General features: G+C 41.0%; 1 protein-coding gene and 1 long non-coding RNA gene across 5 annotated transcripts in view; one reads left to right on the top strand and one right to left on the bottom strand.

Annotated features, from left to right (window-relative positions):
• LOC139534105 (uncharacterized) overlaps window positions 1-23,737 on the bottom strand; it is a 982,995-nt gene that overhangs the window by 56,758 nt on the left and 902,500 nt on the right. The window lies entirely within an intron of this gene.
• LOC139534095 (ankyrin repeat and BTB/POZ domain-containing protein 3-A-like) overlaps window positions 1-23,737 on the top strand; it is a 188,030-nt gene that overhangs the window by 40,872 nt on the left and 123,421 nt on the right. For 3 of the 4 annotated variants that reach the window (XM_071332848.1, XM_071332846.1, XM_071332847.1), the window contains exons 2-3: window positions 16,940-17,089; window positions 23,458-23,662. In XM_071332848.1, coding sequence (XP_071188949.1) covers window positions 16,940-17,089; window positions 23,458-23,662 — 355 coding nt within the window. Of the gene's footprint in view, window positions 1-16,939; window positions 17,094-23,457; window positions 23,663-23,737 lie in introns of all 4 variants that reach the window. The other variant, XM_071332849.1, reaches the window with a different exon arrangement.

The following is a 23,737-nucleotide window of genomic DNA, read 5'->3' on the forward strand; positions in this document are numbered from 1 at the left end:
AAATGCAAATGTCTCTGGAACAAATGTTTAACGTACCGGAGGAATACTTTTTCTTTAAAAAGTTGGACGGGAAGGATTTACTTCAGATGCCTGACTAGGCCCTCTTTCTCGTCATTCGCAGGAGAAAGAGACACAGATATCAGGGGGCGAAGGTCTGGGTGCCTTGTAAGGATCTGAGGTTGAGCGGATAGTCTCCCCTTAACGTCAGTCCTATTAGCCAATGTACAATCAATGGAAAATAAAATAGACAAACTACGATCACGTATATCCTACCAACGGGACATTAACTGTAATATCTTATGTTTCACTAAGTCGTGGCTGAACGACATCATGAATAACCTAAAGCTGGCGGGATATAAGCTTTTTCGGCAGTATAGTACAGCGGCCTCTGGAAAGACAAGGAGAGGGGGTCTATGTAAATTTGAAAACAACAGCTGGTGCACAAAATCTAAGGTAGTCTCAAGATTTGCTCGCCTGAGGTAGAGTATCTCATGATAAGCTGTAGACCACAATATTTACCAAGAGTTTTCATCTGTATTCTTCATAGCTGTCTATTTACCACCAAAAAACGATACTGGCACTAAAACCGCACTCAATTAGCTGTATACGGCCATAAGCAAACAGGAAAACACTCAACCAGAGGCGGATGGATCCTAGATGGATCCTAGTGGCCAGGGACTTTAATGCAGGGAAACTTTAATCTGTTTTACCTCATTTCTACCAGCATGTTAAATGTGCAACCAGAGGGGGAAAGAAACTCTAGACCACCTTTCTCCACACACAGAGATGCGTACAATGCTCTCCCTTGCTCTCCATTTGGCAAATCTGACCATAATTCTATCCTCCTGATGCCTGCTTATAATCAAAAACTATAGCAGGAAGTACCAGTGACTCGGTCAATAAGAAAATGGTCAGATGACGCTGATGCTAAGCTGCAGGACTGTTTTGCTAGCACAGACTGGAATATGTTCTGGGATTCTTCCGATGGCATAGAGGAGTACACCACATCAGTCACTGGCTTCATCAATAAGTGCATCGATGACATCGTCCCCACAGTGACCGTACGTACATACCCCAACCAGAAGCCATGGATTACAGGCAACATTCACACTGAGCTAAAGGTTAGAGTTGTGGCTTTCAAGGAGCGGGACTCTAACCCGGAAGCTTATAAGAAATCCCGCTATGCCCTCCGACGAAACAACAGGCAAAGGGTCATTACAGGACTAAGATCGAAACAACCACACCGGCTCTGACGGGTCGGATGTGGCAGGGCTTATTACAGACTACAAAGGGAAGCAGAGCTGCGAGCAGTGATTTGAGCCTGCCAGACAACCTAAATTACTTCTATGCTCGCTTCGAGGCAAGTAACACTGAAACTTGCACAAGAGGATCAGCTGTTCCGGACGACTGTGTGATCACGCTCTCTGTAGCCACGTGAGTACGACATTTAAACAGGTCAACATTCACAAGGCAGCATGGCCAGATGGATTATCAGGACGTGTAATCCGAGCATGAGCTGATCAACTGGCAAGTGTCTTCACTGACATTTTCATCCTTTCCCCGTCTGAGTCTGTAATACCAACATGTTTCAAGCAGACGACCATAGTCCCTGTGCCCAAGAACACTAAGACAACCTGCCTAAATGACTACTGACCCATAGCACTCACGTCTGTAGCCATGAAGTGCTTTGAAAGGCTGGTCATGGCTCACATCAACACCATTACCCCAGACCCACTCCAATTTGCATACCGCCCCAACAGATTCACAGATGATGCAATCTCTATTGCTCTCAACACTGCCCTTTCCCACCTGGACAAAAGGAACACCTATGTGAGAATCCTATTCATTGACTGTAGTCACCATAGTGCCCTCAAAGCTCATTACTAAGCTAAGGATCCTGGGACTAAACACCTCCTCCCTCTGCAAGAAGTTAACTTGTTGTTAATCCAGCAGCCATATCAGATTTCAAAAAGGCTTTATGGCAAAAGCAAACCATGCGATTATCTGAGGACAGCGCCCAGCACACAAAACAATATATACAGTTACCAGCCAAGTATATTAGTCAGAAAGTCAGAAATAGCAATACAATTAACTCACTTACGACTATTGATGATGCTGTTCCGTATGGTTGCACTCACATCGACTCCCAGTTACACTACCTAAATGTTCAATTCTTGTTCGTACAATAGTGCACACTACTAATTATATCGGACAGAAAACACCTTCCAGTTTCGTATGGCGTTGTAATTATGTCTGCAGGTAATCCAGAAAAATGGCTACATGCGGAATCACATGACAGGCAGACGAAAGGTCCAAGAGTGTAGCTCTAAATTCAGATCAATGTTTATAATCAATCCTCAGGTCTGTCCTATGGCACGACACGAACTACATCCGCCTTCCCCTGGATGTCAGTAACCAATGAGAAGCGGAATGGCGTCGTCTAAGTAGCTCTCAAAAGTTATAAAACACCAAGAAGTGAGAGCAGCACTCTCGGTCGACGCAAGCCCTTACGCAGGATGGGACCTCCGGACGCCATTCCCACAGGCTCAGTTATCAACTTGAAACGTATCCGTCATTTTTCAGAATAAAAGCCTGAAACAATGTCTAAAGACTGTTCACAACTAGTGGAAGCCATAGGGAATGGAATCTGGGAACTATCCCTTTAAATGGTGTATAGGCTTTCATTGGAAAAACACTGACATTTTCATCCTTTCCCCGTCTGAGTCTGTAATACCAACATGTTTCAAGCAGACGACCATAGTCCCTGTGCCCAAGAACACTAAGACAACCTGCCTAAATGACTACTGACCCATAGCACTCACGTCTGCATATTGAGGCCTGATTTCCTAGAATGTGCATTGTGTAACCACGGTCTGGTCATGGCTCACATCATACACCATTACGCCCAGACCGCACTCCATATGTTGCAAAATGATGTCACAGGCGCGCCAACGAAGAATTCTGAGCAGATGAGTGCAAAAATCAATATCTATTGGCGGTGACTACATTACAGCTGCCCTTTCCCACCTGGAATCGATAATCTGGTAACACCTTCATGTGTAGAATCCTAACTTATCGATTGACTGTAGTTTTCACCATAGTGCGCCTCGAAAGTCTGAAACATTATCTGGAAGCTACAGGATCCTGGGACTAAACATCGCTACGCTCCCTCTGTTCTAATGAAATGTTTTATGACTGAGTAAGTTGTTAATCCACGCAGCTCATATCTAGTATTTCAAAAAGGCTTGTGATGGTCAGTACAATTGCAAACCATGCGATTTCTATCTGAGGACATGCGCTCTCAGCTACACAAAACAATATATACAGTTACCAGCCAAGTATATTAGTCAGAAAGTCAGAAATAGCAATACAATTAATCACTTACCTTTGATGATCTTCGTATGGTTGCACTCACAAGACTCCCAGTTACACAATAAATGTTCATTTTGTTCGATAAAGTCCCTCTTTATATCCAAAAACCTCCATTTGTTGGCGCGTTTTGTTCAGTAATCCAATGGCTCATGCGGTCACAACAGGCAGACGAAAATTCCAAATTGTACTAAATTCAAACAATGTTTATAATCAATCCTCAGGTTGTTTTCAGCCTAAATAATAGATCATATTTCAACCGGACAATAGCGTCGTCAATATAAAAGAAAAACAAGAAAGGCACACTCTCGGTCGCGCGTGGCAAACAGCTCTGGGGACATCCCAAAGTTGTCATTCTCCCTCATTTTTCAGAATAAAAGCCTGAAACAATGTCTAAAGACTGTTCACAACTAGTGGAAGCCATAGGGAATGGAATCTGGGAACTATCCCTTTAAATGGTGTATAGGCTTTCATTGGAAAAACAGCCATTTCAAAATAATGCCACTTCCTGGATGGATTTTCCTCAGGTTTTTGCCTGCTATTTCAGTTCTGTTATACTCACAGACATTATTTTAACAGTTTTAGAAACTTTGGAGTGTTTCTATCCAAATCTTCTATTATATGCATATAATAATAATAAAGTTAACCTCCCACAAAGAAAGGAGGGAAAAGGGCTACCTAAGTATGGTTCCCAATCAGAGACAACGATAGACAGCTGTCCCTGATTGAGAACCATACCCGGTCAAAACATAGAAATACAAAATCATAGAAAAACCAAACATAGAATGCCCACCCCAAATCACACCCTGACCAAATCAAATAGAGACATAAAAAGGCTCTCTCAGGTCAGGGCGTGACAACTTATCTAAATAAGGTATCTGTTTTTTATGTTTAATACATTTGCAAACATTTCTAAAAACCTGTTTTTGCTTTGACATTGTGCGGTATTTTCTGAATTGTTTTTCTCTTCATCAATTTTAGACTCTAATGTAACAATGTGGATAAAGTCAAGGGGTCTGAATACTTTCCGAATGCACTGTACATTCCCTCGCGGACACTCTGTATAGGTGGGGGTAATGTGCAGGCACCGCTCATAAGCATATTTTGGGGCATGGTTCAAAATGTGTTGTATATGTGCCAACCACTAGTGGAAGTGAAGAACCAGTCTAAGCGTTTTTATCATTATGTTGTTGAGGGTTGAGCACCTAATTTGTCCAATCCCTGTTATACAATCAATTGTAAGTACTTGTGACAATCAAAAGCTGCACTGTATCAAACTTTATTTGTCACATGCGCCGAATACAACAGGTGTAGATCTCACCATGAAATGTTTACTTACAAGCCCTTGTTTTAAACCTTTATTTAACTAGGCAAGTCAGTTAAGAACAAATTCTTATTTACAATGACGGCCTACCCCGGCCAAACCCAGACGACGCTAGTCCAATTGTGCACTGCCCTAATGGACTCCCAATCACTGCCAGATGTGATACAGCCTGGATTCAAACCAGGGACTGTAGTGACGCCTCTTTTTTATTTCACCTTTATTTAAGTTCTCATTTACAACTGCGACCTGGCCAAGATGAAGCAAAGCAGTGTGACAAAAACAACAACACAGAGTTACACATGGGATAAACAAACATACAGTCAATAACACAATAGAAAAATCTGTATACAGTGTGTGCAAATGAAGTAAGGAGATAAGGCAATAAATAGGCCATAGTGGCGAAGAAATTACAATTTAGCAATTAACACTCGAGTCATAGATGCACTGAGATGCGGTGTCTTAGACCGCTGTGCCACTCGGGAGCCCTTAACCAACAATGCAGTTCAAGAAAGAGTTACGGAAATATTTACTAAATAAACGAAAGAAAAAACTAATAAAATAATTACATTCAAAAAAAGTTAAACATCGCATTTTTTTTTTAAATAGCACAGTTGATTAGGAGCCCGTAAAACAGCAACCATCCCTTCCGGCGCCATTCTACCATTCACCAGGTTCATGTTGATTTTTCAATAATTTACATAAATACAGTTGCTGCAAGTAGTTATTGTAACGTTCAAAGTAACTTACTGTGGCTGATCTCTGTAATGTTCACTAACCTATAGTGTCCCACTATAGCATTTTCCAGTTGGTGCCCGCATTGTCTTCATGATGTCATCAGAGTGAACTGCTGAACACTGTAAGCCGGAAACACTCGTTTTAAATATAAGTACTTTACTTGTTTTGCATGGATTCTGCAAAGCAGTTAACATTAGCAAATTGCTAGGACCGCTATTTCTTGTTCCGGAATTCTGCTTGACAGAGCCGATAAGGTTATCTGGCTAGCTAAGCTGATAGCCATCAAGCTAACAAAGTTAGTCCCAGATTAGTTTTTCAATGGAGACCTCTGTCTGGAGAAGTAAATGAACAGTTCCGGCGCTGTAGGAGCTGTATCTACTACGCTTTGTTTTGGGAAAACTGGATCACTTGGACTTCCAAGTTTGCTTGCCGAGGATTATAGGATCGCAGCTCAATGGGTGTAACTTCTGTTGACAATTTCAATCCCTTTTGGAAACAAACCATTTTATAAGTAGGATGGGATCCACATTAATAATGTTGCTTCCTGTATCCTTTCACAACGTTATAAGGCTATGTTGAGACTGACTTATCAACGACCCAAGCCCAGCTAAATTAATCTCTATCATTGTGTCGCTGAGTTATCATAATTCTTCAGAAAATGTACATTATACCAGCAGCGTTGGTAGACACAATGTAAGTAACCTAATTGATGTCCCTCTAACTGCCCTGAATGCCTCTGCTGATCCTACAGCTATTGTATACAGTAATCATGTGCCTATGAACCCGGGTTATACTCTTAGCACTGAGGTGGTGTGACCTAGTAGGAAATCCACTCTGTGCAGCTCACCCTGCACTAACATAAATAACATGAGCATATCTACTTCTGCTAAGCTTCCCAGTAAAGCAATGAAAACAATCAGGAATCCCAGAAAAGTGCAAAAAATTGCTCACGTTAACATTTGTAGCTTAAGAAATAAGGTTCATAAAATTAAGAATTGGCTTGTAATGGATTACATTCATATTCTGACTCTCTCTGAAACTCACTTAGATAATACCTTTGATACAGTGGTAGCAGTATATGGTTATAACATCTATAGAAAAGACAGGACTGCCAATGGTGGAGGTGTTGCTGTTTTATATTTAGAACCACATTCCTGTAAAGCTTAGAGAGGATCTCATGTTAAATACTGTTGAAATATCATATATATGGCTACAGGTTCATCTGCCTCACATAAAGCCCATTGTGGGAAGCTGCTATAGACCACCAAGTGCTAACAGTCAGTATCTGGATAACATGGGTAAAATGCCTGATAATGTATGTGATATCAACAGAGGTATATTATCTGGGTGATTTAAATAGACTGGCTTTCATCAAGTTGCCCACAATATGTAAATCTATTAGCTAACCACGTTAGCAAAGGACACGATATTTTTACTCCCAACAGCTTTTTCCTGCGTCAGTAGCTATCACTAATTCGACTAAATAAAAATATATATAGCCACTAACCAAGAAACAACTTTATAAGATGACAGTCTGATAACATATTTATGGTATAGCATAGTTTTTTTTTTTTTTATGTGCATTTTTCAGGTATAAATCACAGTTCTACATTGCAGCTGCAATCTGAAAAGGTGCCGACCAAGCCAGAACAATTACAGAGACCAACGTCATATAACTAATTACTCATTTTAAAACATTTCAGAAAAATACACAGCGTACAGATATTGAAAGCCCAACATCTGGTGAATCCAAACAATATTTCAGATTTATTAAATGTTTTATAACGAAAACAAAATGTAGCGCTAAATTAGCATAGCTATACCAGGCAGATTCGGCTGGGCGCCCACGGCAAGTTCACATGCAAAACAGATATGATATAACATCGTAAATTGGGTCTTACTATGGCTGATCTTTCATCAGAATGTTGATCAAAGTGTCCTTTGTCAAGATGAGTCGTTGGTTCCGTTCAGAAATGTTCCTTTCCCACTCCATTTAGCACAGGTACCGGTCGAGTGGCACGGATTTCTCAAAAGTAAATACAATCCGACAACGGAACACCACAAAACTCCCGGAAAAATTCAAATAATCTGATTAAACTATATTGAAAAAACATACATTACGATGATATGGTCACATGTATCAAACAAAATTCGACACGGAGATAGTTTTCATACGTAACGCCAGCAAAACAGTACACAATCGCAGCTCAAATTCGAGCGATTCAGTAAACCGGAAGTTGTCGGTCACGCCAAAGAAATGGGTCCTATTTCACGTCAGTCCCAGATAAACAAAGAATTTCTCCTCTGACGTCCTCTTGACAACCAGAGGAAGGCGAATGAAGTGTGTTTCTGGTCATAGGGGGCACGACCATATATAGGCAGAGCTTTGAAGCCAGCATAACACATCTTGATTTTATGTTCTTGGTCATGGAAAGTGCTGTGAAATGACTTCTGTATCACTCAGAGACAAAATTGAAACGGTTTTAGAAACTAGAGATTGTTTTCTTTCCAATGGTATTATTTATATGCATATAGTAAGAGCAATAATTGAATAAGAGGCAGTTTAATCTGTAGAGCAAATTATGCTAATGCGAAAATAGCACCCCCTGTATTCTCAAGGTATTTTAAGGTAAACAATATTTGTTGGTCTGTGGTGTGTAATGAGGATCAACCAGACGTTGCACGTGACAAATTTATGGAATTGATTATTCAAATCAAATCAAGTTTATTTCATATAGCCCTTCGTACATCAGCTAATATCTCGAAGTCCTGTACAGAAACCCAGCCTAAAACCCCAAACAGCAAGCAATGCAGGTGTAGAAGGACGGTGGCTAGGAAAAACTCCCTAGAAAGGACAAAACCTAGGAAGAAACCTCGAGAGGAACCAGGCTATGAGGGGTGGCCAGTCCTCTTCTGGCTGTGCCGGGTGGAGATTATAACATGGCCAAGATGTTCAAATGTTCATAAATGACCAGCATGGTCAAATAATAATCAGGAGTAAATGTCAGTTGGCTTTTCATAGCCAATCATTAAGAGTATCTCTACCGCTCCTGCGGTCTCTAGAGAGTTGAAAACAGCAGGTCTGGGACAGGTAGCATGTCTGGTGGACAGGTCAGGGTTCCATAGCCGCAGGCAGAACAGTTGAAACTGGAACAGCAGCAAGGCCAGGTCACTGGGGACAGCAAGGAGTCATCATGCCCGGTAGTCCTGACGCATGGTCCTAGGGCTCAGGTCCTCCAAGAGAGAGAAGGAGAGAATTAGAGAGAGCATACTTAAATTCACACAGGACACCGGATAAGACAGGAGAAGTACTCCAGATATAACCAACTGACCCTAGCCCCCCGACACATAAACTACTGCAGCATAAATACTGGAGGCTGAGACAGGAGGGGTCAGGAGACACTGTGGCCCCATCCGATGATACCCCCGGACAGGGCCAAACAGGAAGGATATAACCCCACCCACTTTGCCAAAGCACAGCCCCCACACCACTAGAGGGATACCTTCAACCACCAACTTACCATCCTGAGACAAGGCCGAGTATAGCCCACAAAGATCTCCACCACAGCACAAACCAAGGGGGGGCGCCAACCCAGACAGGAAGATCACGTCAGTAACTCAACCCACTCAAGTGACGCACCCCTCCTAGGGACGGCATGAAAGAGCACCAGTAAGCCAGTGACTCAGCCCCTGTAATAGGGTTAGAGGCAGAGAATCCCAGTGAAGAGAGGGGAACCGGCCGGCAGAGACAGCAAGGGCGGTTCGTTGCTCCAGAGCCTTTCCGTTCACCTTCACACTCCTGGGCCAGACTACACTCAATCATATGACCTACTGAAGAGATAAGTCTTCAGTAAAGACTTAAAGGTTGAGACCGAGTCTGCGTCTCTCACATGGGTAGGCAGACTATTCCATAAAAATGGAGATCTATAGGAGAAAGCCCTGCCTCCAGCTGTTTGCTTAGAAATTCTAGGGACAATTAGGAGGCTCAGAAAAAGGCAGCACGGAGAGCTAACATTAATGATATGTATGTCAATCTCTCATGGCTCGGAGTGGAAAAGATTGATGTCAACACTACTTGTTTTTGTAAGAAGTGTTGACAAGCTGAATGTACCGAACTGTCTGTTTAACCCTTGTGTGGTGTTCATGTTGTTGTTATTCACCCAATGTTCGCGGGTCTGATGGACCCACAACATTATTGGGTTTTTAAAACAATACAGCCATAACAATGACGTAAAAATACTTATGTTGACTCATATCAATTACAAGCAATATAGACAGCATAGATGGGGGAGCAGGTAGGCAGCCTAGTGGTTAGAGCGTGGGGCCAGCAACTGAAAGGATGGTGGATCAAATCCCCGAGCTGGCAAGGTAAAAATCTATCTTTCTGCCCCTGAACAAGGCTGTCATTGTAAATAAGAATTTGTTCTGGGTAAATATATGTATATTTTTAAATGGTTAATATTTGCCATTTACCTCTGCTAGATCACATTTATCAATAATAGCCCTATTTGTTTTTTTGATAATGTGATTTTTTTGTAAACACAAAATCAATTTTAATCAAGACATGGGTGGAATAAATCATATTCATCTTGAACAAATATAAATGAAACAAGGTTTTCATCACTATTGATGTTTATTGCTTTGAAATGAACAAATTGAAGGACAAATTTTACATTCAGTATTTTATGGAAATGATAAATGAGCCCCATTGAACACACATTAAGGCCGGTGGGACAGAGTTTTACTGTGTGTGTTGCAAATGTATTTCCTACACTTGATGCATGTGTACTGTGTCTTCCTGTCCTTCTTGGGTCCACACACATCGCAGCGTTTCTTCTTGTTGCTACCGGCTGCAATCTAGAATGAACATTTACTAACATCTCACTCACTCACATATATAGTTTCAGCAGGCCAAGTTAGGGGAGTCAGACACACATGCAACAACATCACTCACACTTACATCCGGTATTGGAGTTGTTGGTTCTGTGGGTCGGGCGGATGGGGCACAAGCATCCTCCTCATGATGGCTGCAGAAGCTGGGGTCCTTGGGGTATGTTGCCTCATCTGGATTTGAGGTCCTACCAATGTCTTGCCCAGCAGCTCGAGAAAGAGCCATCTCCTCTGTAGCTTCCCTTTGTTCCAATCTGGGTTCAATGCCATCCATATGACAAACGTGTTGTACACCGAGATGTCCAAGATATTGAAGAATATCACAAGTGGCCAGCATAGGGTTCTTCTTTTGCAGCTGTTGCCAGTCACCAGCTTGTCTAAATTGTCCACCCCTCCTTTTGTGGCATTGTAATCCATTATGATTTCAGTTTTTTGATGTTCCTGGCCACATATTCTCCCATCCCTATTCAGCATACTCATGAGTACCACATTTTTGCCTTTCTTTAGCACATAGGATGTGTCAGTCATGAAACACAAACTTTGAGGAATTGACAGGCCTGTTCCGTGGATTCAACAGCTGAAGTGAGAGCTCTGGCTTGTTTTTTTGTACTGTTCTTACCATCGTCAGCTTCCTCTTGAGGAGCTCCTGTCCCAGCTTGTGCGAAGTAAAACCAAACGTTATTGCATGTGATGTTGTGGCCACGGAGTCCCTGTGTCACGTCCAGGACAACCCGCATCCCTTGTTTCTTCTCAGGGTCTCCTCTATCAGACTTCCCTTTATACACTTGCAAGTTCCACCCATATGATTAAACAGCAGAGGGAGCCCAGATCTTGATTCCATATTTTGCAAGTTTAGACGGTATGTACTGGGCCAGCGGCCCCTAAATGGCATAAGCTGCTCATCAAAAGTAACGTTGGGCCCAGGTTTGTAAAATAGGGAAGGCGGTCTACCCACTTGTCCCACATTGATCTGACTGCAGCTAGCTTGTCTCTCTGCCACCGAGCTAGTGTGCTGTCTCGGTTACGGAAGCGGATAATCCTGGAAATAATGTGGTAGTTTTCCAGAGAAATTGTTGCACATAAAAGTTCTCTACCAGTTTCCGCATCCCACAGGGATCTGAAAACACCAGCAAGGCTAAGAACACAAGAGTATGCATGTAAATGAGTCTCCTTCCATCTCTCTCCAAAAACACACCTTCCCTCCAAATTAGTGCAGTCCATAATGATTTTCTGGATGGTGTCTGGGATGAACAGTTCAAAAGAAGACTATGTCCTGAACATGAGTAACTGCCATCCGTGTCGGCCCTGGTTGCATCCTTATCACATTGGCAGTCAATCCTTGGACAAGAAGACCATTCCATTTCACAATTTTTTGACATCCATATTTCTCCTTCTGCAGGCTGCTGATGAGCTGGTTGCTGACTGGCTGGTCCTGGTTTTGGCTGACGGTCAATCTCATCCTCTTCTTCCAACTCACTGTCCAACTCTAAATTGACAGAGACATGATCCTCATATTCTGAAAATTCTTCATCTTCCAAAGTGGAAGACGCTCCTTCTCTCTCTGCAAAAATTATTTCTAAGGCCCTCTGAGCAGAGACTATTTTTGCCATACTCATTGATTGTGGTAAGGAGTCACACATGCAAAGATATTTAGGGGAAGGCGGTCCACCCACTTGTCCCACATTGTCTGAAGTTTACATACACCTTAGCCAAATACATTTAAACTTCGATTTTCACCATTACTGACATTTAATCCTAATAAAAATTCCCTGTCTTTGGTCAGTTAGGATCACCACTTTATTTTAAGAATGTGACATGTCAGAATAATAGTAGAGAGAACAATTTATTTCAGCTTTTATTAATTTCATCACATTCTCAGTGGGTCAGAAGTTTACATACACTAAATTAGTATTTGGTAGCATTGCCTTTAAATTGTTAAACTTGGGTTTAAACGTTTTGGGTAGACTTCCGTAAGCGTCCTACAATAAGTTGGGTGAATTTTGGCCCATTCCTCCTGACAGAGCTGCTGTAACTGAGTTAGGTTTGTAGGCCTCCTTGCTCACACACACTTTTTCAGTTCTGCCCACAAATTTTCTATGGGATTGAGGTCAGAGCTTTGTGATGGCCACTCCAATACCTTGACTTGGTTGTCCTTAAGCCATTTTGCCACAACTTTGGAAGGATGCTTGTGTCCCTGTCCATTTGGAAGACCCATCTGCGACCAAGCTTCAACTTCCTGACTGATGTCTTGAGATGTTGCTTCAATATATCGTCATAATTTTCCTACCTCATGATGAAATCTATTTTGTGAAGTGCACCAGTCCCTCCAAAAGCAAAGCACCCCCACAACATGATGCTGCCACCTCCGTGTATCACAGTTGGGATGGTGTTCTTCAGCTTGCAAGCCTCCCCCTTTTTCCTCCGAACACAACAATGGTCATTATGGCCGAACAGTTCTATTTTTGTTTCATCAGACCAGAAGACATTTCTCCAAAAAGTACGATCTTTGTCCAAGTTGCAAATCATAGTCTGGCTTTTTTATGGCGGTTTTGGAGCAGTGGTTTCTTCCTTGCTGAGCAACCTTTCAGGTTATGTCGATATAGCACTCATTTTACTGTGGATATAGATACTTTTGTACCTGTTTCCTCCAGCATCTTCACAGGGTCCTTTGCTGTTGTTCTGGGATTGATTTGCACTTTTTGCACCAAAGTACGTTCATCTCTAGGAGACAGAACACGACTCCTTCCTGAGTGGTATGACGGCTGTGTGGTCCCATGGTGTTTATACTTGCGTACTATTCTTTGTACAGATGAACGTGGTACCTTCAGGCGTTTGGAAATTGCTCCCAAGGATGAACCACACTTGTGGAGCACTATAATTTTTCTCTGTGGTCTTGGCTGATTTCTTTTGATTTTCCTATGATGTCAAGCAAAGAGACACTGAGTTTGAAGGTAGGACTTGAAATACATCCACAGGTACACCTCCAATTGACTCAAATTATGTAAATTAGCCTATCAGAAACTTCTAAAGCCATGACATAATTTTCTGGATTTTTTCAAGGTGTTTAAAGGCACAGTCAATTTAGCGTATGTAAACTTCTGACCCACTGGAATTTTGATACAGTGAAATAATTATAAGTGAAATAATCTGTCTGTACACAATTGTTGGAAAAATGACTTGTGTCATGCACAAAGTAGATGTCCTAACCGACTTGCCAGGACTATAGTTTTTTAACAATATATTTGTGGAGTGTTTGAAAAACGAATTTTAATGACTCCAACCTAAGTGTATGTAAACTTTTGACTTCATCTGTATGTGTTGTGTCCCTCCCCCAATTTGCACCCGGCTGAGGTAGAGTGTGGGAAAATATATATTTTTACAATGTATGGAAATAATCTATTGTAATAATATTGTGCAGGTTCCCGAAAGAGCATTGTGTAGTTTCAAACACTACAAAGGGTAATTATGCGGGACACAGACATGTTCTTGGTGCTATGTTGAATCAGCAGGCACAGGGAGGAGGAAAAGGGAGTGAAGACACAGCAAACCTTTTTGTTTAATTTTTACTTGTTTTCACACACACGCGCACACTTTTATTACCCTTGGGTCCAGTGGACCTGAACACCACATACGTAATATATATATTTAGGGTGGTGCAAAGTGTGAACTCAATGCAAATGTGTTCTTTTACATGTTCTTCACTGAAAATGAGCCTCGGCCAATGAGTCTCACGTTGAAAAAAGTATTAATTGTATAATTTTTCTTTTAGTAAACATTGAAAATGGGTCCCACAGACCCAAAAATTACACAAGGATTAAACTACTAGCACACAGCTCGGAAACCCATGCCTACCCCACAAGACATGCCACCAGAGGTCTCTTCACAATCCCCAAGTCCGGAACAGACTCTGGCGCACGGCACTACATAGAGCCATGACTACATGGAACTATATTCCACATCAGGTAACTGATGCAAGCAATGGAAATACATCAAAAAATTAATATACTTGCAAAAATACACCATATCGAGCAATGGGGACTGTGAAGAGACATACACAAAGGTGCAGACACACGCATATGCACACGCACTCTACACACACGTACATTGTAATATTGTTGTATAGTGGTATCATACATTTTGTTTTGTGTAATGTAGTGCCATAATGTGTTTGGACCCCAGGAAGAGTAGCTGCTGCATTGGGAGCAGCTATTGGTGATCCCTAATAAATAAACATTGTTTTCCTTACTAATAATTGCTCTGTGCGTTCCTATCAAAGTAAGTGCCTGTATCATGATGTGTAATTTCTACTGTAACACCATATTTATGTGTGAAGCATAATGTATTCTGTGTATATGCCTTCATAACCGCAGACACGTGATGCAACCACATACCCTTTATGGTGTTATACTCAATTGTGCTTATGTAGCTACATATTTTCATTAGTTCTGTAAAACAATGCTAATGGCATCAAATAAGTATTGGCTTGTGTTGTATACTTTGAAGCTGCACTGGTCATGGCTAGAATTTGAATTATTTAGCATTTAGGCTAACCCTAACCCTTGAGGATGAAGGAGTGGGGAGGTGGGTGAGATTGTCAGTATAATTGCATAATGGAACTATATTTGATTTGTATGTGAACTTTATGTCCAATAACAAAAACCCGTGTTCAGTAATCATCTCACTTTTTAGCTGGCAGTGAACTATGTGGCCATTGAGGACAGCAGTGTCGATCAGATGGAAAAATATCTTCTTACACCACTTGGTGGTTTTCCGAGTGCATGGCTGCCTTATCCACTGCCACCATATTGCGATTTATAGTAAAGCACACAGTCTGGTTTGATCTTTCTCCCTCCCATCAGGTGATCCAACCTTCCCTGTGGCTCTTTCTTCTCCTGTGGCTACAAGGCATTAGCAATTGGTCTTCTCGCCCAGTGCAGCTCATCCAGTGCAGCTCTCTACAAATACACATGCTCTTACAAAGATTGTAGAACTCAGTGTTGAAAGAGCTGCTCAACCATTGACAACATAACCATCTACCACTTTAAACCTCTTCGGACCACCCATCCCGGATCCGGGATCATTCTCATCAGAAAAGCTGACTAGCATAGCCTAGCCTAGCACCACAGGGAATATAATATAATTTCATGAAATCACAAGTCCAATACAGCAAATGAAAGATAAACATCTTGTGAATCCAGCCAACATGTCCGATTTTTTAAATGTGTTACAGCGAAAACACAACATATATTTATGTTAGCTCACCACAATAGCCCAAAACACAACGCCATTTTTTCACCGTAAAGATAGCTTTCACAAAACCCACAAAGAGAGATAAAATGAATCACTAACCTTTGAACAACTTCATCAGATGACAGTCTTATGACATCATGTTATACAATACATTTATGTTTTGTTCGGAAATGTGCATATTTATAGCTACAAATCGTGGTTTTACATTGCCGCCATGGTCACAAATGGCACCAAAATGTCCGGAGAAATTTTAGACAGCCACGTAATCTAACAGAAAAACTCATCATAAACTTTGCTGAAAAATACATGTTGTACATATAATTAAAAATACACTGGTTCTTAATGCAACCGCAGTGTTAGATTTTAAAAAATTACTTTAGTAAAAAGCACAGCATGCAATAATCTGAGACAGCGCTCAGCCATTCTCCGCCATGTTGGAGTCAACAGAGTCAACAAAAATACGAAATAACATCATAAATATTCCCTTACCTTTGATGAACTTTCATCAGAATGCAGTGCCAGGAATCCTAGTTCCACAATAAATTGTTGTTTTGTTTTAGAATGTCCATTTCTTCTGTCGAATTAGCAACTTTGGCTAGCATGTGTAGCTCACGTGTCCATGAAGATTTGACGCATGAACGAGAAATTCAAAAAGTGATAATAAAAGTCGAATAAACTGGTCAAACTCAGTTAAGAATCCATCTTTAGGATGTTTTTCTCGTATATATCCAATTACGTCCCAGACAGAGCATTTCTTCGTGTCTACCTAACGCATTGCAGACAAAGATATGACATGCCCAAGTGCGTAGCCAAATACTGCCAATATGGCTGACCTCTCACTCCAAAGACTCTCATCCGGTCCCAAATAAGGCTAGACACTTCATTCCACGTTCTACTGCCTGTTGACATCTAATGGAAGGCGTATGAAGTGCATACAGATCCATAAATACAAGGCAATTGAATAGGCGATGCCTTTCATAGAGACCCATTTCAGAATTTTCACTTCCTGTTTGGAAGTTTGCCTGCCAAATGAATTCTGTTTTACTCACAGATATATTTCAAACAGTTTTAGAAACTTCAGAGTGTTTTCTATCCAATAGTAATAATAATATGCATATCATATGATCTAGGACAGAGTACGAGGCCGTTTAAATTGGGCACAATTTTGTCCAAAAATGAAAAGGTTGCCCCCTATTTCCAAGAGGTTTTAACAGTGTAGCATGTCATGTCATGGAGGAGAGGGAAAGAACAGTATGGTTCTACACAACCATCACAGCAGTAAAGAACCATCACCCCTGACAAAGAACAATTCAATACCTTTTTTTGTGTACTCACCCCTGACCTCTAACCTCTGTCATGTGCCCTCACCAGGTGTGCTGAGCTTGCCGGAAAATCTGACCCTGCACCGGGACCAGCAGCGCTCTGGGAAGGGTGACAAGGGCAATGCCAACAATCAGGCCGAACTCCGCAACCTGGAACAGACCCTACTGGCTACCCGTGTGGGAAGCATCGCAGAGCTCAGTAAGTTTGATTTTACTACCATTGCAGTAGACGTTAATCAAGACCTTTGTCGTTCCTCTCCCTCTCTCTAATGGGAGAGATCCATAACTCCAGGACATACCCTGTCCGGGAACTATGTTATTACAGCTGTTCCAACACCTGTTTATGAGTCCTGTGGTGGGTGCTTAAAACCTCTAACGAGTCACAAACCCGGATCCGGGATCCCCCCCATCAAAAAAGCTGACTAGCATAGCCTAGCCTAAAGCCACAGGGATATCATATAATAAAATGTTCATGAAATCACAAGTCCAAGACACCAAATGAAAGATACACATCTTGTGAATCCAGCCATCATTTCTGATTTTTAAATGTTTTTAATGTTTTACAGGGAAGACACAATATGTATTTCTATTAGCTAACCACCATAGCAAAAGACACAACTTCTTTTTCCCACCATTTTTTTCCTGCATAGGTAGCTATCACAAATTCGACCAAATAAAGATATAATTAGTCACTAACCAAGAAACAACTTCATCAGATGACAGTCTAAAATATTTATTGTATAGCATATGTTTTGTTCGAAAAATGTGCATATTTCAGGTATAAATCATAGTTTTACATTGCAGCCACCATCACAACTCTCACCAAAGCAACTAGAATAAATACAGAGAGCAACGTGAATTACCTAAATACTCATCATAAAACATTTATGAAAAATACACAGCGTACAGCAAATGAAAGACAAATATCTTGTGAATCCAGCCAATATTTCAGATTCTTTAAGTGTTTTACAGCGAAAACACAATTTAGCATTATATTAGCTTACTACAATAGCCAACCACACAACAGCATTGATTCAAGCCAACAGTAGCGATAACGAATAAACCAGCAAAATATATAAATTTTTTCACTAACCTTCTCAAACTTCTTCAGATGACAGTCCTATAACATCATATTACACAATACATATATTGTTTGTTCGAAAATGTGCATATTTAGCGGCACAAATCGTGGTTATACAATGAGAATAGTAGCCAAGCTGCCAACAAAATGTCGGGAGAAATCTTGGGAGAGGCACCTAATCTAATCAATAACTAATCATAAACTTGACTTAAAAATACAGGTTGGACAGAAAGATACATTAGTTCTTAATGCAAGGGTCACAGGCTTGACGGTGTTTTCCCTTGACTTGAAAGGCTGAACCCCACCTCTGACCCTTTGTCTTCTCTCTGTCGTATTTCAAATAGATCTTATCTGAACAAAAATATAAATGCAACATGTAAAGTGTTGGTCCAATGCTTCTTAAGCTGAAATAAAAGATGCAGAAACTTTCCATACGCACAAAAAGCTTATTTCTCGCAAATGTTGTGGCCAAATTTGTTTACATACCTGTTAGTTAACATTTCTCCTTTGCCAAGACAATTCATCCACCTGACAGTTGTGGCATACTAAAAAGCTGATTAAACAGCATGCTCATTACACAGGTGCACCTAGTGCTGGGAACAATAAAAAGCCACTCTACACAAAATTCGTCCACATATCTCAAGTTGAGGGAGCGTGCAATTGGCATGGTGACTGCAGGAATGTCCACCAGAGCTGTTTCCAGAGAATTGAATGTTAATTTCTCTACCATAAGAGAATGCATGCAATGCACTGAATGACATGCAATGCACTCCAACATCATTTTAGAAAGTTGGTAGTACATCCAACCGGCCTCACAACTGCAGACCACGTGTAACCACGCCAGCCCAGGACCTCCACATCCGGCATCTTAACCTGCGCCATCGTCTGAGACCAGTCACCCAGACAGCTGATGAAACTGAGGAGTATTTATGTCTGTAATAATGCCCTTTTATGGGGAAAAACTCATTCTGACTTGCAGGTCTTGGCTTCCCAGTGGGTGGGCCTGGCTCCCCGGTGGGTGGGCCTGGCTTGCCAGTGGGTGAGCCTATGCCCCCCCAGGCCCATCCATGGCTGCGCCCCTGCCCAGTCATGTGAAATCCATAGATTAGGGCCTATTTCATTTATTTCAATTGACTGATTTCCTTATATGAACTAACTCAATACATTTGTGGAAATTGTTGCATGTTGCATTTATATTTTTGTTCAGTATAATTGACTATTGACTATTGGGGTATGTTTTGGGCATGTTTATGTGTATATGGGCATGTTTTGGTCATATTTATGTGTATAGAAGAATACTATATTCATTGTTGAGAACGAACATTTTTAATTTTCGCTTTTCAACCCAACTCTCCAAGGCTCATACAACCTGACAGGTTGGAAGCACAGGGTCAGCCGTAGGGTCAGCAGCAAGGCAGCACCCCCGGAGCAGTTAAGTGCCTTGCTCAAAGCAGTTTTGGATACTGATGCCAGAAACCAGTCAGATTTCTAACATCAGATCTGTGTGTGTTGGGAGTCAAAGATTATCCAATAAAAGCAGAGTGCCTAAAATGATCTGTAGTTAATAATGTCGACATTGTCTTATTGAAAGTCATGGGTTCTATAATTAAACAAGCCCAACATGTAAGACCCATAACGAATGAACAGGAAGGAAGGAGAACTTTTACGCAAAATTATGTCTGAATTTGTCACAGTTACTATTTAAATGGTTTAAATGCATTTAAATAATGCGGCTTATTTCCATTCTGAGTGGCCAATCCTAATTAACATGTTGAGTCCTACAGTACATTGCTAGATCAAATCCCCGAGCTGACAAGGTAAAAATCTGGTGTTCTGTCCCCGAACAAGGCAGTTAACCCACTGTTCCTAGGCCGTCATTGTAAATAAGAATTGGTTCAGTACTGGCTTGCCTAGTTAAATAAAGGTTAAAAAAAAAATGTAAAGACTGTAAGACATCACATACTGTAGCAGTAGTTAAGATAGTACATGTAGGACCTGGGTTTGAAAAGCCACCACAAGTATAAACAATTTTCTTCCAACGATGAATGAGAGATCCAAACAGAGTAATGAAAGAAATAGAGTTCTGATGCAAATCTCCCAAATGTTCCTTCATGACCACTCAAGGCTTTTGAAGAAAATCCCCAAGGAGTAGGAAAAGAATGGCTGATACATAAATCGTCTGCACTCCTAAAAGATAACAGAAAGTGAAAACAAACTCCACTAAGGGCACAAAATGTGAGAGGGAATGATTAGCAACTCTTTTGTACTGAAGTATTACAGACCCATTATTCTAAAATGCATCACCAATGACCTCCTCAATATGCTTTACACCTTTGTAAAGTTGCCATATGTTGGGAGAAAGACTTACTGCTCTATACTTTTTGGATGTGTGGAAGTATTTTTCCATTAGGTACTGTACATTCATGAAATGTATTTGAGGGATTGAATTTCACCATTTCTGTATGTGTTAGCATGATTAGAAGTGCAAAACTCATATTTCTTTCTTTCTCCTATTCCTGGAGGATTGCAGCCCAAGTTCACTGCAGTATTGGAGTATACGCAATTAAAATGACTAGCTTTGTTTTGAGCCAGCATTTCGCCAAATGTCAGTTGTGTGGGTGTGTGAATTAGAAATGTTATTGTGAGTAGGTGTGTGACTGAGAAAGCACTTGAATGAGGGAGTGTGTGAGGGCTTTAGCAAGGGAGTGTGTGAGCATTTTCGTATTGTCAGGGAATCACGTGCCATAGAAAATTATAGCATCTTATTGTGTTGTAGAGTGAACGTGATGTTAGGAGTCAAGCAATAGGTGGACCAGACACTCTTTTATATATACAGTAGTAACTTGACAGATTAACGTATGTCAGCCCTGCTGCTGAATCTGAGTGGATCAATGTAAATTATTATTTTGATATATCATGATTTCAAGGAAGGGATAATTGAAGTGGGACAGGGAAAGTTCTCTAGTGGTGCACATTAAATGTTGCCAACTTGCAAAATAGTTGCATTGAAAACATTGTCAGAAAAGTCCATATTGTCATTCAGTGCATTGCATGCATTCTGGATTATAAACAACGGTGGACTTTTCTGACATGGAGGGGGATAGGCTTTGGCAGAGGCTTAGAGAGGGGTGGTAGTTGTCTGCTGATTTTGTTCAGTACATATTTGAACACCTCGACCCCCAGAAAGCAAATTGAGTAGCTGGCCAGAGCACACAAGATTTGATTTAGGTTCTGAGATTAAACAGGTATTATACACCTTTTCAAATCAAATGTTATTGGTCACATACACGTGTTTAGCAGATGTTATTGCGAGTGTAGCAAAATAATTGTTCTTCTAGTTCCGACAGTACAGCAATATCTAACAATTTCACAACAAACACCTAATACACACAAATCTAAGTATATGAATGGAATAAGAATACATAAATATATGGATGAGCAATTTAGAGTGGCATAGGCTAAGACGCAATAGATAGTATAGAATACCGTATATACATATGAGATGAGTAATGCAAGATATGTAAACATTATTAAAGTGACTAGTGTTCAATTTATTAAAGTGGCCAATGATTTCAAGTCTGTATGTAGGCAGCTTCCTCTCTGTGCTAGTGATGGCTATTTAACAGTCTGATGGCCTTGAGACAGAAGCTGTTTTTCAGGCTCTCGGTCCCAGCTTTGATGCACATGTACTGACCTCGCCTTCTGGATGATAGCAGGGTCAACAGGCAGTGGCTTGGTTGGTTGTTGTCCTTGATGATCTTTTTGGCCTCCCTGTGACAAAGGATTTAAAGTTTATACCCGGTGTGAATACACTATACACAATACATTAAAAAAAAATTGTCCTCAAGGTAAACAAATGTACAGTACCACACCTACTATTTCAAGGGTTTTTCTTTATTTTTACTATTTCTACATTGTAGAAAAATAGTAAAGACATCAACACTATGAAATAACACATATGGAATCATGTAGTATCCAAAAAGTGTTAAATAAATCAAAAAATTTTTTTTTTTTGAGATTCTTCAAAGTAGCCACCCTTTGCCTTGATGACAGAATTGCACACTCTTGGCATTCTCTCCTTTGCACACTCTTGGCATTATCTCAACCAGCTTCACCTGGAATGCTTTTCCAATAGTCTTGAAGGAGTTACCAACTATGCAGAGCACTTGTTGGCTAATTTTCCTTTACTCTGCGGTCCAACTCATCCCAGACCATCTCAATTGGGTTGAGGTCCGGTGATTGTGGAGGCCAGGTCATCTGATGCAGCACTCCATCACCCTTCTTCTTGGTTAAATAGCCCTTTCCAGCCTGGAGGTGTTGGGTCGTTGTCCTGTTGAAAAACAAATGATAGTCCCACTAAGTGCAAACCAGATGGGATGGCGTATTGCTGCAGAATGATGTGGTAGCCATGCTGGATTAGTCTGCCTTGAATTAAAAATAAATCACAGACAGTGTCACCAGCAAAGCACCCCCACACTCTTCACGGTGGGAACCACACATCCGGAGATCATCCGTTCACCTACACTGCGTCTCACAAAGAAACGGCGGTTGGTACCAAAAACCTCATATTTGGACTCTTCAGACCAAAGGATAGATTTCCACAAGTCTAATGTCCATTGCTCATGTTTCTTGGCCCAAGCAGGTCTCTTCTTCATATTGGTGTCCTTTAGTAGTGGTTTCTTTGCAGCAATTTGACCATGACGGCCTGATTTCACGCAGTCGCCTCTGAACAGTTGATGTTGAGATGTGTCTGTTACTTGAACTCTGTGATGCATTTATGCATTTATTTGGGCTGCAATTTCTGAGCCTGGTAACTCTAATGATCTTATCCTCTGCAGTAGAGGTAACTTTGGGTCTTCCTTTCCTGTGGCGGTCCTCATGAGAGACAGTTTTCATCATAGCGCTTGATGGGTTTTGCGACTGCACTTGAAGAAACGTTCAAAGTTCTAGAAATGTTCCAGATTGACTGACCTTCATGTCTTAAATGAATGATGGACTGTTGATTCTCTTTTCTTATTTGAGCTGTTCTAGCCATAATATGGACTTGGTCTTTTACCAAATAGGGCTATCTTCTGTATACCACCCTTACCTTGTCACAACAAAACTGATTGGCTCATCAACACATTAAGGAGAAAATAAATCCCACAAATTAAATTTTGACAAGGCACACCTATTAATTGAAATGCATCCAAGGTGACTACCTCATGAAGCTGGTTGAGAGAATGCCAAGAGTGTGAAAAGCTGTCATCAAGGCAAAGTGTGGCTTTTTGAAGAATCTCAAATATAAAATATATTTCAATTTGTTTAACACTTTTGTTTGGTTTCTACATGAATCCATGTGTTATTTTATAGTTTTGATGGTCTTCGCTATTATTCTACAATGTAGAAAACAGTAAAAAATTAAGAAAAACCCTTGAATGAGTAGGTGTCCAAACTTTTGACTGCTACTGTACAAACCAAAAATCCCTTGTTTTTTTCCCTTGTAGGTGATTTGGTGTCACGGGCCATGCACCATCTCCAGCCATTGCGGATTAAGAACCCTAGTAACGGCACGCCAGTCCACCAGAAGAGCGGCTCGGTGCACTGGGAGCCTGAGGCACTCTACACTCTCTGCTACTTCATGCAATGTCCCCAGATAGAGTGGGAGAACCCCAACTTGGAGCCCTCCAAAGTCACCCTGCAAATCGAGAGGTGAGTCCAACCTTGCTCTATAACATCAAAGAAGTGGCATTTATTTGAGGTGGCTAATCATTTACATACATACAT

Source organism: Salvelinus alpinus, chromosome 11, assembly GCF_045679555.1.
Source record: "Salvelinus alpinus chromosome 11, SLU_Salpinus.1, whole genome shotgun sequence".
NCBI lineage: Eukaryota > Metazoa > Chordata > Actinopteri > Salmoniformes > Salmonidae > Salvelinus > Salvelinus alpinus.